Source organism: Halichoerus grypus, chromosome 3 (genome assembly GCF_964656455.1).
Source record: "Halichoerus grypus chromosome 3, mHalGry1.hap1.1, whole genome shotgun sequence".
NCBI lineage: Eukaryota > Metazoa > Chordata > Mammalia > Carnivora > Phocidae > Halichoerus > Halichoerus grypus.
The window spans coordinates 85,946,549-85,961,006 of NC_135714.1; the positions used below are offsets into that span (position 1 = coordinate 85,946,549).

Consider the following 14,458-nt stretch of genomic DNA (forward strand, 5'->3'; position numbering starts at 1 on the left):
CTGAGCAGGGAGCCCGATGCGGGGCTCCATCCCAGGACCCTGAGATCATGACCTGAGCTGAATGCAGATGCTTAACGACTGAGCCACCCAGGTGCCCCTATTGTGTCTTAGTTTGATCTCACTGATTATTGGTGAGATACAGCAAATTTTCACGTTTACTGGCCATTTAAGTATCCTCTTTTGTGAACTGTCCATTTATATTGTTTGGCCATTTTTTTTTCCTACGAGGTTATCTTTTTCTTGTTGATCTGAATAAGTTGTTAAATCTTCTGTCATTTATATGCAGAAATATATGCAATATCTTCTCCCAATCAATGGCTTATGTTTTACCTCATTTTATGGTATCTTGTAACTGTTTACAGTTTTGTTTTTTTTTAAACTTCATTTAAATTTATCAATTCTTTTTAGGTTATTCCCGGGCTTTACTACGCCAGATAAATTTTAGGATCATCCTGTCAAGTTCAATCAAAAACCTTAGTAGGATCCTGATTAAAAATCAAGTGACTTCATTAATTAATATGAGAGAAAAGGCCATTTTCATGATTATGTATATTCATCTTCTATTTTTTAAAAAATTCATTATGCTGTACTTCCCTATTCGTACTTTTCCATTTATTCTTGATTTAATATTGGTAATTTATATTTTAAACAAAATTGTCAGTTCATCTGTGTTTAGAAAGGTATTGCCAAAAGCATCTCACAGTATTCCCTTCTAATTATTTAAATATCTCCTATGTCCATAATTATGTCTTTAATTCTTGACATTTTCATTTGTGCTTTCTCTTTCATCCTTCCTGTAATAGTTTTGTCTATTTTATTATTCTTAAAAAAAGAAACCTAGCTTTTGTTTTAATTGATCCTTGCCATTATCTGTTTTCTTTCATTAAACATTTGCTGTAGGGGCGCATGGGTGGCTCAGTCAGTTAAGCGTCTGACTCCTGATTTCCGCTCAGGTCATGATCTCAGGGTCGTGAGATGGAGCCCTGTGTCAGGCTCCGTGCTGGGTGTGGAGCCTGCTTAAGATTCTCTCTCCCTCCCCCTCTGTCCCTCCCCCGACTAAAAAAAATAAAATAAATTGCTCTACTCTTTGTAATTATCTTTCTTATGTTAAAAGATAAGAAAAAGAACGAGTAACTGTTGAGTTCAGAATCTGGCCTCTCAGTTTTCATTTCTGCTATATCATTTTACTGCTCTCAAAAACTGTTTTTGCTGCATTATGGAAGTTTTGACATATAGCAACCCAGCTGTCACTCAATTTTAAGGATTTTATGATTCCTTACAATTTGTTTTGTTGTGGTATAACTTATTCAGAAGTGTTTTTAGTTTCCAAACATATGGGTTTGGGGTTTTTTCTTTTAATATTTTCATAAGTGATAAGTAAACTTTATTATACTATAGACAAGAGAATGTTGTCTCCATGACATCAACTCTTGGGCTTTTTTTTTTTTTTTTGCAACTCTTTTTGTGGACTAATACTCAATTTTTGGAAGTGTCCACATGTACTAGAAAAAACGATGCATTCTCTAATTACATATGTCTATAAGATTAAGCTTATAAACTTTGTTTCAATCGACTCAACATATTTTCAAAAAATATTTACATACAGTAGAGGATCCTAAAAGTAGCATCTTAAATCCCAGTAGTCAAATAAATTGTCATCAATAGCAATTAATACATCTGGAAGGCAAATCACATAATGCGTGCACATACCTACACAAACACACATTTTTTGTTCCCTATAAATGCTCTGAATCTTGCTCCTGGAAATAAAGCTCCAATTTCTAGTCACACCATCCTCAAGAATTGCAAAGTCCCATATTTTCTGGCTCTAAAGTTACATATAAGTTAAAAAAAAAAAAAAAAAAAAGACACAATATCCCCAGACATGTAATTAGGTGGTCCTCTGGTTGAACTATTACAGACTGTTACTCTTGTTGCCAGAGACCCACGCTGTGGCCCGACTCCCAGAGTAACAGGGCAGTGCTCTCTGCCTCTGTGGATCCCCAGTGTGTTGAGATCTGCACAAGTCTTGCTTTTGACACAGCCTTGCCTTTCATGATTGTAAATAATTCAAACATCTACATCCGAAACAAAATCCCATAATTCTTTTGATCATTTCAATTCTCCTTATCCTCTTCAGATCCACTATCCTTCTTAAGACCTGACCTATGCATGACAAATTACTTCTATAGCTATTTTCTGTTTTGTTTCTCACATGCTTCCAAATAATACTCATCAGGCTGTCGGCTTTTATTTTATTTTTCTTGGTTATAATGACAATATTCTTCCTATGACCTGCACATATTGTCAGGTAACTACTTAATGATTTTTTTCTTAATATCTCAATGCTACTTACACTTAATTGTGCTTTCATCAATACATATTCACAAGTATATGCTTCCTGTAACAGTTCTATTAATCACTCAAAAGTTTAATCCATGTTTTTTCTTTTTGTATTTTAAAAGTATCCATTTGCCAAAGCAGTTAATTTATCCTAAAATCTCACCTAATCAACTCATCCTGAGTATTCTATCAATATAGATCTTGTTGATTAAACTTGTTAGAATGCATTCACTCACTCTAATAAAGCCCACTAATAAACTCTGGGGTTATAATTTGATTCTACATAATCCCAGGACTGATGTGGTCAGAATGTGAACAAGTTTGATGGATAACTTCAATGTCTTAAGTTATTTTGAGCAACCAAAGGGCAAACAAAAACTAATAGTACTTTGACATCAATGCAATGCTCAGTATATAGCAAAACAGAGAGATCTGGGAATATATACCTGAATAATTTTGATTCAAACATCTCAGTGTAGTTCTGAAGAGATGAAATGCCAAGTCAAAATACTCTGACTACAAAGAACTTCGTTATTTTAAGTTAGTAAAATTTTCACAAGAAAGTATTATCTAATCTGGGTTCCTGAATCACTAGATGCTGCAAATAGAGCAATTCTTCAACTTACACATTTTAAATGGTGAAATCCCATATACGATATGCTCCATTAGAAGTAGTGAAGAAGGACTGATTTCTCTGCATCTGGATTTTCTGAATAATCAGTTTAGCACTTTCTTCATGATTATGAAGCACAACAAAGTTACCACACCAAGTAATTAAAGCTGGATATTAATGTTTCTGAATTCTAATCTTACCTCAGATCTAACTATCTAAATCACATCCATGTCCTCCAATTATTCTTTTTTCCAAGAGGATTATTTTCCTACTAATATGATAGGAGGCAAATAAAAAACAGGATGTAAGATAGAAACTTTAATCTTGTAGCTAATTTTAAGACAAGAATCTATTATACCTATTATTTATAAATTCCAAACTAAAATGGAATAGTCTTAATCTGAGATTAGCGAGAGACTACTTGGGCAAAGATAAAAAGTTTTTTGTTTTCCTTTTTCTCCTTAAAGAATAATAAATATTGATGAGAACTAAGTTCAGAATATAACCTACATATATACAAAACTGAAAACTTGGGGAAAATAAACTGATATTGTACCCTGCATTACGAATAATGGCTTCCCTGATCTTCCCTACCTCCCTATAATCTGTTTTCATCACTGCAGCCAGAGTAATCTTGTCAAAATCTAAGTCAATTACTCCTCTGCTTAAAACTAGCTCGTGGTTCCGTATCTCATTCAGAATAAGAAACAAATTTCTTAAGACAGTCTTTACAGACTATTTTACAGGGTCTTTCATAATAATTTGCCACCGCTTCCACCCCTCAGATCCAAACATTTCTGATCTCACCTCCTCCTGTCTCCCCTAGACTCTCTCTACTCCACCAGTCACTGTGTTTCCTTGGGTATTTCTTGAACATGTCAGGCATCCTCTTGTCTCATGGCCTTTGGGACTGTGGCCTGGGATGCTTTTCCTTCACTTGGCTAATACTCTTACCTTCTACAAATCTTGACTCATGTCAGTCTTCTCCTAGTGAGGCTGCCCCTGACTCCCTTTTTAGTAACTACAACTCTAATCCCACTCCTGGCACTTCATCCCCTCTGCCCTGCCCATTTTTCATAATAGCATTTATTGCGTTCAGACACACTACAGTTGATCCTTGAACAATAGGGGTTTGAACTGTGCAAGTCCACTTATAAGTAGATTTTTTTCAATAAATACAGTACAATACCAAATGTATTTATTTTCCTTATGATTTTCTTAGTAACATTTTCTTTTCTCTAGTTTACTTTATTGTAATAACACAATATATAATTCATATAACGTACAAAGCATGTGTGAACTAACTATGTTATCAGTAGTAGTTAAGTTTTGGGGGAGTCAAAAGTTATACATGGATTTTCGACTATGCAGGGGGCTCAGCACCCCTAACCCCCTGCATTGTTCGGGGTCAGCTGTATATATTTTCCTTGTATTTATTATCCATTTTCCCAACTAGAATGTTAGCTACATAAGGGCAGAGGTTTTTCTTGTCTCTTCTTTAATACTGCATGCCCAGTACCTAGAATCTTACCACACACAGCAGGTACTAATTCAACAGCCGATGAATTAGTGGGGAAAAAAATTCAAAGCAGCCACAGTGAGTAAACATTTTCATTGTTCCTGAAGTAAAGATCTAAATTCACTAGTTTCAATTTCATAATTAGTTTAAGATTAAAAAGAAAAAGCTTAATTTATAAATGGGATTTCTAGGCTATGACCAATCCTGAACACACTTTATATAGCAACATTACCTGATTATCTGAATATGAATTTTCTTATTTAGTAGTCTCCAAATCAAGCATTAATTTCCTAATAAATTCAGTTGCCTCCAGGCAGCCTTATCACTAAGATATGTAAAAATCCAAGGATATCATCTTAGCTAGAAGGAAAGCTTGCAAGACAGCCTATAAATGGGGAAAAAAAGGAGAAATAGTCTTCTTCCATTTTTCTTGAGCCAAAATGCACATGCACCAGCAGCCAATCATAATTTTGACAATGGATGGTGGGTCACTCATGGGAACAGGACAGTACAAGGAGAGTAAATGCATATAAACAATAAATTGGTGATTTTAACAAAAGTAGCTTCATATGAAATTAGTTAAGTGGTTAATATACCTTAAGGGTATTTTTTAAATTGTTTTTGAGAGAGAGAACATGAGTGGGGGTGAGGGGCAGAGGGAGAGAGAGAATCCTCAAACAGACTCCCTGCTGAGCACAAAGCCATGACCAGGAGATCATGACCTGAGCTGAAGGCAAGAGTTGGACACTTAAACCAACTGAGCCACCTAGGTGCCCCAATGTGGTTAATGTACTTTAGAAAACAGAATTTAAAAATTCAACGAAAAGATTTTCAATTCTCCAGATTAAAAAAAAATAGATTCTAATGTTATTTTTTTAACTATGCTTCCCAAAAGACTTGATACATTTCATTGCTAGATTTTTCAGAATTTCTGCTAGATTTCCCTGTGACATTTGTAAGATTAAAGGATGCTTTGAATATTTGCCCCTTACCAGTTCAACTATTGATCTTGCTTCCTCTTGAGTGCAATGGAAAGGGCTGTCACATACCTGCACGTTTGTGCTGGAGAGGAAAAGACAGTATTATTAATTGGGATAAAAAAGAAGTAATTACCAAAAAAGGAAACCAACTCCAAATACTCCACGTTGAATGTAGAAATCCAGTGAAAAAGGACCTGAATGAATATAAACTGAGATATTTGTACATTCTTGCAGGCAAAGTTATAAATATAGTGCTCCACAGCACGGCACATTCTAGAATTTTTTTAAAATTTAAATAATAGTATACAAATCTAAATAATCTCCTGGTATATAAAAGACTGTACACCACAACTACACTTCGCCTTTAGTGAGGAAAAGAAAAACCAAACCTGACCCACGGAATGATGACTCTAAGGAAGAATTTTCATCTAAGTGAGGTGATGAACACTGTAGCTGGCCAGGGAAAGATGCTATGGTAGCTCTTTCTCAGACAGGTGTGGAAGGCTAGGCAAACCAAGAGTGGTGAGAGGAAAGCACATGAATATGCAAACTCGGTTTTCTTACAGGAGGGAAGGTCAGGAAGGCGTAGGCAGGAGCCCCTTCTATGGTCAAAGCCTTCCCACACAATGGGGAATGACAGGCTGTCTCCACAAGCATGTCGCCCATTGTGTATTTCCTACTTCCTGGATGAAAGCAGAGGCATCATTCCTCCCAAACATATTAAGAAAGATTTTTAAAAATTTCATCAAAGAAATCAGATTAAAATGGATACAGAAAGAGGCAGCAGAGGAGTTAAAGCCAAAGGAAAAAGTAATTAGCAGATCCCTAAAGAAGATGAAACCCACATACACACACACACATACTTGCCCTCCAAGTAGACTTAAGAGATATATATTATCAAATGCATTTTCATAATGGCTTTTGTGAAATATTTTGGGATATATTGATAAAAAGATCTGTCTAGTTATTTATTTATCTTTGTAATTATATCTGTCTGTAATCAGACATTGGGTAATAGCAATTACAGTTAAGTGGCTGTTCTGCTTTCTATCCAGACTCACAATGTGGGATTTATTTTCATTCTTGGCATGAATAATATTTGATGCAAGTTGGCATAATATCTTTAATACTATTTTGTATTCTCTCTTCCACAGCCCATATTTAAGTAGGCTAAAAACTGAAAAAGGTAAGGCCTTATAAGTCAGATGTTTCCCTAAAGAATGTCAAACCTAAATTTTAAAAGAACAAGGCAAAAAATTAGACACTGCGAAGTCTTAAGTGCTAGTCCTCTAAGGAAAACATGGTGTATGCTAAATATGCCATATACAATGTTTTTAACATTATAACTAAACCAAAGTAAAACATACCTTGGAAATTCTGGGAAAATGATGGTAAGAGAACAGGGGAGTCTTCTCTAAATAGGGCTGCCAGATAAAATACAGAATACCCAATTAAATTTGTATTTCAAATAAGATCAAACTATTTTTTAGTATAAGTATGTCTCAAATATTGCATGAGACATTTATGTTAAAAAGGCATATTGCTCTGAAACTTAGATTTAACTGGGTATCTGGTATTTTATGTTAAATCTGATAACCCATTTCTAAAATAACCCTCTGCCCCTTACGACAAAGCAAACCATCAACAGATATGGGAGAAAAGAGTCAATATTAAAGCCAACAATGTAAATTTTTAAAATTCTGAGTAACTTTTTAAATATCTCCAGTAAAATATCTCAACAAGTAACCAATGTAACTGAGGAAAGCCAAGAGGCTCTGCCGTTTTCACCTTGGACAAATTATTAGTAATGGCTGTTTCAAGAATGAAATGTAAGGTATATACAAATAGACTTAAGAAATTCTTGCAAGACACACCAATATAAAGATGAGAGATCACAAAGCCTCTTGTTTACTTTTTCTCCAATCGGTTCTTCTATTAGCACTTTGTTAGCTAAAAAACAGTGCCAACTTCCTTATCGACATCCTTTTAGTTAAATAAACTATACAATCTGGGTTGTAATATATTTCCCTCAGGATTTAATGTACTTTAAATGTTTGAAGACATGTTCTCAGGAAACATTTTTATTTTCTCTAAATTGGCCCTTACGTAAAAATAGTTAATACTGATTCATATTTATTGATTCAAAAAATTATTCTTATACTAAATGTTAGGGACATGTCTAGATGCTGGGGATACAATATTGAATGATGGAGCCCCTGTGCAGGTTATAATATTTAGGGTTCTTTTTAGTCTTAAACTATGACTATGGCCTGCAAGAGGAGAAGCAGTGTAATCATTTAAAGGAAGGATGACTAAGGTGAAGGTGTCTATTATAAATGAGATTTAAAATAAGGACTAGGGAGAATGTGCTGCTTTCCTTTTTATAATAAGATACTAAATATTTTGTTCTAAAGTTACAAACATTATATAGCCTATACACAATCTTGCTGACCAAAATAAGCAGACATGACATTAGATGATCAGCAATACCAAAAATGTTGTGGATGACAAACCAAACTGCATTTAAAAATAATAAAAAGGTGTATTAATAGATACATAATAGATGCAAAATAACTGACTAAATAAAAAGATATAGAAATAAAAAATTACCTGCAAATAATAGACACATGAAATTTACAAGGCGAACAATATGGAACGTTTTAGTAAAGAGAAAATTATTTTCTTCAAGACAATCTCAAATCAAAGTCATGAGAATCCTCAAAGACAGTGTCCAGGATATAGATTTGCCAAGGCTTTTCATTCTAAAGCAAAGTAGTCAAGAAAAAAGGAGAGAAAAAATTTAAGGAGATAAGAATGACAATGATTTTGGACCACAGCCTCCAGAGTTTACAGAAGAAAAGTAACGTTGAAGTAAACCTATAGAAAGCTAAAAGAACTGGAATTCTCCATACATAGATCAAGTACACCTTCCACGAGAAAGGTAAAAAGAAACACTTTTAAGACCTACACAATTTGGAAGACATATTTGTATATATGTAATATATACAGTTATTCAGTAAGCATGTGTAAACTACTATGTGTCAAGTCCTGTCACTAAGTGCTCAGATACAAACTCAATTTAAAGCATAAAAAAATAATAAAACACTCCAAGTTCTACACAGAGGAGTATACAGCAATCATCTGAGAGTATAGGTAATCCTGCCCAAAAGAAATAAAAATTCGTTGCAGAACTGCTTCTTGAAGAATGAACAGGCATTCACGGAGGAAAGACAATGAGATAGGAGGGGACAGAACATGAGGCTGGAAAAGTAGTTTAACATACAGAAGAGCTGGATTATATTCCAAGATCAAAGGGAGCCACAAGACATTTTTAAGCAAAAATGACAATCACATTTATATTTGTCAAAGATAATTCTGACAGTACTATATAGAGTACATTAAACAAGAAAACAGTTGCAATATAAAACAACTTACGAGTAAATGACAAGTAACTGAATTAAATAAAGTAAAACTGAATTAAAACTGAATGAAAAATTAAATTAAAAAACTCAGACGCTCTAGAAGTGCATCTGGGAATCCATCAAAACTTGAAAAGTTTGGAAAACAGATGGGTCTGAATAAATAATGGTTAGGGAAATAAAATAACCTGGCACAACGAAGAGTACATTTCTGATTTCTTAAAAATAAGGTAGATAAATAAGCCATGGTGGAAGAAAGACCAAAAGGAGCTGGACAGTAAAACTCAAATGGTAAAAAGTCTATTTTTCCTACAACATAGTGGAAAGTTACCTTAGGGAAGAATAGAAATAATCAAATTCTCTCTGTTAAAAGAATATGCAGCTTTCAGAGTAAATACTAAGCAATGGCAAAAAAGAATAAAAATAACAACATAAAGAGACTACTCAAAGTATCAATTACAGAATTTAATACATGCAGGGATCCTGGAAGCAGAAGAGTTGCACTAGATTTGAGAAACAACAAATACCTGTTGGTTTTAAAATATTAGTCAACAATTTACTCCAACAGGTATTTACTGGGTGGCTACCACATGTCAGGCATAAGGAATATAAAGATGAATAAGGTAGCTTTATTCATCTGCTTTGGAGAAGCTTATGTTCCAGAAGAGGAGACAAATTCAAAAACCAAGCAGTTAGTAACTGGTAAATGCAATGACAGAAGTTCACAGGGAGCAAGAAACGCAGTGTCCTGGCATGCCAGCTAGCACGAGGCTAGTCTGAGGGAAAGCTTCCTAGAGAATGCGAAGTCAAAACTAAGTCTCAAAAAGAGGAGTAAGTTATCGAGTTCAAGAAATGAGAAGACAATCATGGCAGAGGAAACAGCATGAATGGCCTGGAAGTTAATCAGAGCATGGTGTTTGTGGGGTGACAAGTGTTTCTAACTTGTTGGAACTGAAGTAAGAGGCAAAAAGTGATGGAAAATGAGGGCAGACAGGTAGCAGGGGCCAAATCCTAGAAGACTTGTTTGCTCTTCTATTAGAAGTTGGGACTTTACAGTTCTTAAGCAGAGAGGCTTATCAGAAGCACCTATATAGGAAGCTTTAAAACATACAGATGCTTAGACCCTACTCCTCAGAGATCCTAATTCACTAGGTTTAAAGAAGAAGACAATGCACTTGAATTTTCCAAGTTTTCCTAGGTAATTACAACACACTATACGTGATTTGAGAGAAATGCTGTGAAAAAAGAAAAAAGAAATGTGGACCTAAACTCAACTGAGTAGGGAAAACAGGCTAAAAAGGAAGGGGGAGGTTGTTAATCACTAACAGTGTATATTTTAAGGAATTAAGAGAAAGAAGCAATTTACTAAGACAAAGGAAATAAAAACTTTACTACTATGAATATATTTTTACAAATCAAGTAGTGATAAAAATAAGAAAATGGACAAAACGAGTTAAAATCTGAAGATTCTGACTTTAAAGTATCTAGATGCATAAAATTTATGCCCAGAAACTTATGTCCTGAAAATTTTTAAGCTAAAAAAATTATTTAGTAGTATTTCTTTAAAAAGATAGAGGTAGAATATAGCTGGTAAGAGAGTAAGTTTGGAATCTGGCTTAAATCCTGGCTCTACCACTCGGTGTGACCTTAGACAGATCACCTAATCTCTATGTGGTCTCAATTTCCTCATGTGTAAAATGGAGACAATGATACGTATCTTACAGGACTCTTGTGAGTATTAATTAGATAACACATATTAAACACTTCAAAGATAGTACAAAGTTCAATAAATCGCAATTCTTACTGTTAACATAATCCTTATCATTACCTAGGAGGCTACAGAAAAATGACTCCAGAGAGTACAAATAAAGTTACCCTCAGAGTAAAGATAATTAGACTCAGCATGAAAGGAATGACATCAAGCGATAGAAAAACTAACCAAAGCAATAGTCTCTAGCTGTGTAGCTGAGGAACCTGGAAAACATATAAACCCTTCAAGGACTGCAAAAGCTTTTCAGAAAGTACCATAAGGAAGAAGACGAAAGCAAACAGCAAGCAAATACTTCTTTGGACACCGAGAGACCCCTTCTTTTTAGAGGAGCTCACCACATGAATAGCTCACTTAGACTATCTTAGAATATCATAAAGAATACCTAGGTCTACTAATTACTAGGATAGTCAGAACTAGAAGGCATTCAGTTATATCCAGTTTTGTTAATAAATTGTATTATTTAAATTAGAAACAACCACCTAAATTTTAAGACTATGCTGAAAAAAAGAGTGGTCTGCATAAGAGGTAAGAGGAAAGGAGAAGATCAACGAACTGACAGTATTACTTGAACTTACAAGAGAACAGAATCTGAAGGTATAATGCCCAAGCAAGCATTTGTGTTGTAGGCAAGATGACCCTCTTGATGACATGGATAAAATATTTCTTTAGACTAATTACTTACTCTGCCTGATTACGCTAATCATTTCTTTTTCTTTTTTTTAAGAGAGAGAGCATGCGAGCGGGGGGCGGGGGGGGGGGGCAGAGGGAGAGAATCTCAAGCAGGCTCCATGCTCAGCACAGAGCCTGACATGGGGCTTGATCTCATAACCCTGAGATCATGACCTCAGCTGAAATCAAGAGTTGCTTAACCGAATGAGCCACCCACACACCCCTATTCTAGTGATTTCTTTAATGTCTTTCTTGATTCCCAGACTTCATGCTCCAAAAGGGCAGGGACTCTATTTATTGTAGTCACAGCAATAATCCTAATACCAGCACAGTCCCCAGCAGAAGACCCTCAAATCAGTATTTGTTGGAGAGTGAATAGCTTCCCAATTTCTCCTGATTCAGAGAAGGGGACAATGAAGTTGGGTAGTACGCTATAGAATCTGTGTTTGCTTCCTACAGTCAGGCTTATCAGAGCCCACTGTTTTTGTTTCTAAACCTGTTTATGTGAGTTGCCCTTGTTACTATTTCATAATTTAAGCAGTAATTATGCTCATCAAAGAAGGGAGTGTGGAAAGAGAGTAGGTTCTATAAGTAGGCTCTAAAACTACTAAGGCTAAAAAGCCTCAATAAAGGTGACTCACTATAATAACTTGGTGTCAAAGAAAACTGTAAAAAAGGTTTAGAAAAAAGAACCTAAAAATCTATATGAGTTTTTAACTGTAAGCGGTTTAAGGATTAGAGGATCTTATCTTGGTGTTCTATTCTATATTTTGTTAGAATATATATAATTTATTTAGAACCTATATAGAAAAGGTCTTAGCACTATATCCAAAGAGGAATAAATAAACGTACATTTAAATGTTCTAAAATAGGAATACAGGGGCGCCTGAGTGGCTCAGTCAGTTGAGCATCTGCCTTCGGCTCAGGTCATGATCCCAGGGTCCTGGGATGGAGCCCCGCATCAGGCTCCCTGCTCAGCGGGAAGCCTGCTTCTCCCTCTCCCACCCCTCCTGCTTGTGTTCCCTCTTTCGCTATGTCTCTCTCTGTCAAATAAATAAATAAAATCTTAAAAAAAAAAATTAAAAAAAAATAGGAATACAATGTTTGAGTTATGTATGTCACTACCATTTGATTCCCTTTCATCAATCAGCTAGTGATCCAGATCATGCTGGAAAAAAGGCTTATTACTATTTCATCAAGAAATGATGTGCTAGTTACACATAAACAAAATAACCATTTGCATACTGAAAAATCACTAATTTTTTTTACCCCATCTTTGCACATATTACAATGTATTATAATTAAAATGCCTGTTTACTCAACAGTATCCCCCACTAAACTATAAATCCCTTGGGAAAAGGGACCATGTCAATCCCTAGTTTCACAGTGTCCAGCACTTGGTATTGCTTTCCATAAGCACTCTTTAAATGAAAAAAAAAAAAATTGCAACTCTTTAAAAAAAAAAATCAGACGTGACTAGCATAATATGGCTGTTTAGTACCATTAATAATAAAATAACATTACACAGAAAGACAAATTCTTACCAATTTATAGCCCCTCCATCACACTTCTTCATAAGCAATGTTTTCCAACATTCATGAGTAGATTTAATAACTTCAAGAGCAAAAGCCTAGTTCCAAACCAAAAACAGACATAAAGATCACATCATTATACTTGCATGGAACTATTCTCACTATGACAGTTTATTTTTAAGAATATGAGCTCTGGAGTTAGGCAAACCTGAGTATAAATTCTGGCATCCTTTTTTATCAGCTGTGTGACTTTTGAGCAAGTTACTTAATCTCACTAGTCTTAACTTCTTCATCTTTAATAGAAGGTAATGGAGATAATGTAATTTGGGGTTGGCAAACCAGGGCCAACAGGCCAAATCTAGCTCACCACGCTTCTGTAAATAAGGTTTTACTGAACACAGTCATGCCCATTCATTTGTGCATGGCCTATGACTGCTTTAGCACTACAATGGCAGAGGTGGTAGTTGTGACAGAGACCATACGGCCGACAAAGTCTAAAATATTTACTATTTGGTACTTTACAGAAAAAGCTGCCAACACCTGATTTAAAATTATCCAGCTGTTGAAAGGATAAGTAAGTTGTATGCAAAGTGCTTAGTCCAGTCCCTTGCCTGTAAGTACGCTTATACCTATTAATTTCATCATCATCAAAACTGCAGTCTAACTGTATAATCATTCTAGAATATCCACTGTCTAAGTAAACCTCTTACACATTCTCAAATTTTTTCTTAGTATAAATTCATACTGTGTCCCAAAATGCAAAATCAACAATACATGCCTCTTGCTAGATACATATCTAAAGGAACACCTGCTTTGTTATTCCAAAGCAGCAAATTCTTTTGATTCCCCCCCCAAATGTTGCTAGTTTTCCTTAAGGAGAGTCCTTATATATTAACCAATTCATACTACCTCCTTTCTCCTTCAATGACAACTAAACACATATGGTAAGAAATGAAGAAAATAAAGAATCCTGGGAACCAAGACGTAATGAGAAATTTACTTCTGAAAAAAAGAACGTTCTCTCAGCTCTATTGTTGCCTGAGTATGGTTCAATGAAGTGGTGCTGGGGAGTTCCACTTAAGAAATGGGACAAAAACCACAACAGCCAAACTATGGAAAGAGCCAAGATGTCTGAACAGGAAAAAAAAAAAAAAAAAGAAATGGGACAAAAAAGCCAATTTATTGTCTGGATAATATAAGGAAAGATTTTTAACCAAATCATTCAGATAATTATGAATATTTAGAATCACTTTTCCACTTGCTTAAAGGGGTCAGCAGGAAAAATCTAGATAGCACAGGAGTCATCTTTTCAAACATGGTGAAGAGATAGAACTTAATTTTCCTGAGTTAGGCACTGTGTTTTAAACAGAAGTGGTAAAAAGCAATGCATAAGACGATTATGTTCCGAAACCAGGTTCTATCAATGATCTAGTCTTCATTCAGAAAAAAATTAATGTTTATCAAAATCAAGCAAAAGAAAACAAAACAAAACAAAAAAACAACCACCCCCAAACCACCTCACTCTATAAATTCATGATTTAGCAATCTTACCCTCAGGAAATAAGGAGCCACAAAAGTTCAAACATAAACTATAAAATATAACATTTTTTAC

The 14,458-nt window shown here is 34.9% G+C and overlaps 1 protein-coding gene across 7 annotated transcripts in view; it reads right to left on the reverse strand.

Annotated features, from left to right (window-relative positions):
* Positions 1–14,458, reverse strand: part of PPA2 (inorganic pyrophosphatase 2) — an 82,814-nt gene that overhangs the window by 12,483 nt on the left and 55,873 nt on the right. For 5 of the 7 annotated variants that reach the window (XM_036094779.2, XM_036094782.2, XM_036094778.2 and 2 more), the window contains 2 exons: positions 12,859–12,944; positions 5,468–5,537 (listed from right to left, as the gene is read on the reverse strand). In XM_036094779.2, coding sequence (XP_035950672.1) covers positions 5,468–5,537; positions 12,859–12,944 — 156 coding nt within the window. Of the gene's footprint in view, positions 1–4,707; positions 4,861–5,467; positions 5,538–12,858; positions 12,945–14,458 lie in introns of all 7 variants that reach the window. The other 2 variants (XR_013446423.1, XM_078069039.1) reach the window with 2 other exon arrangements.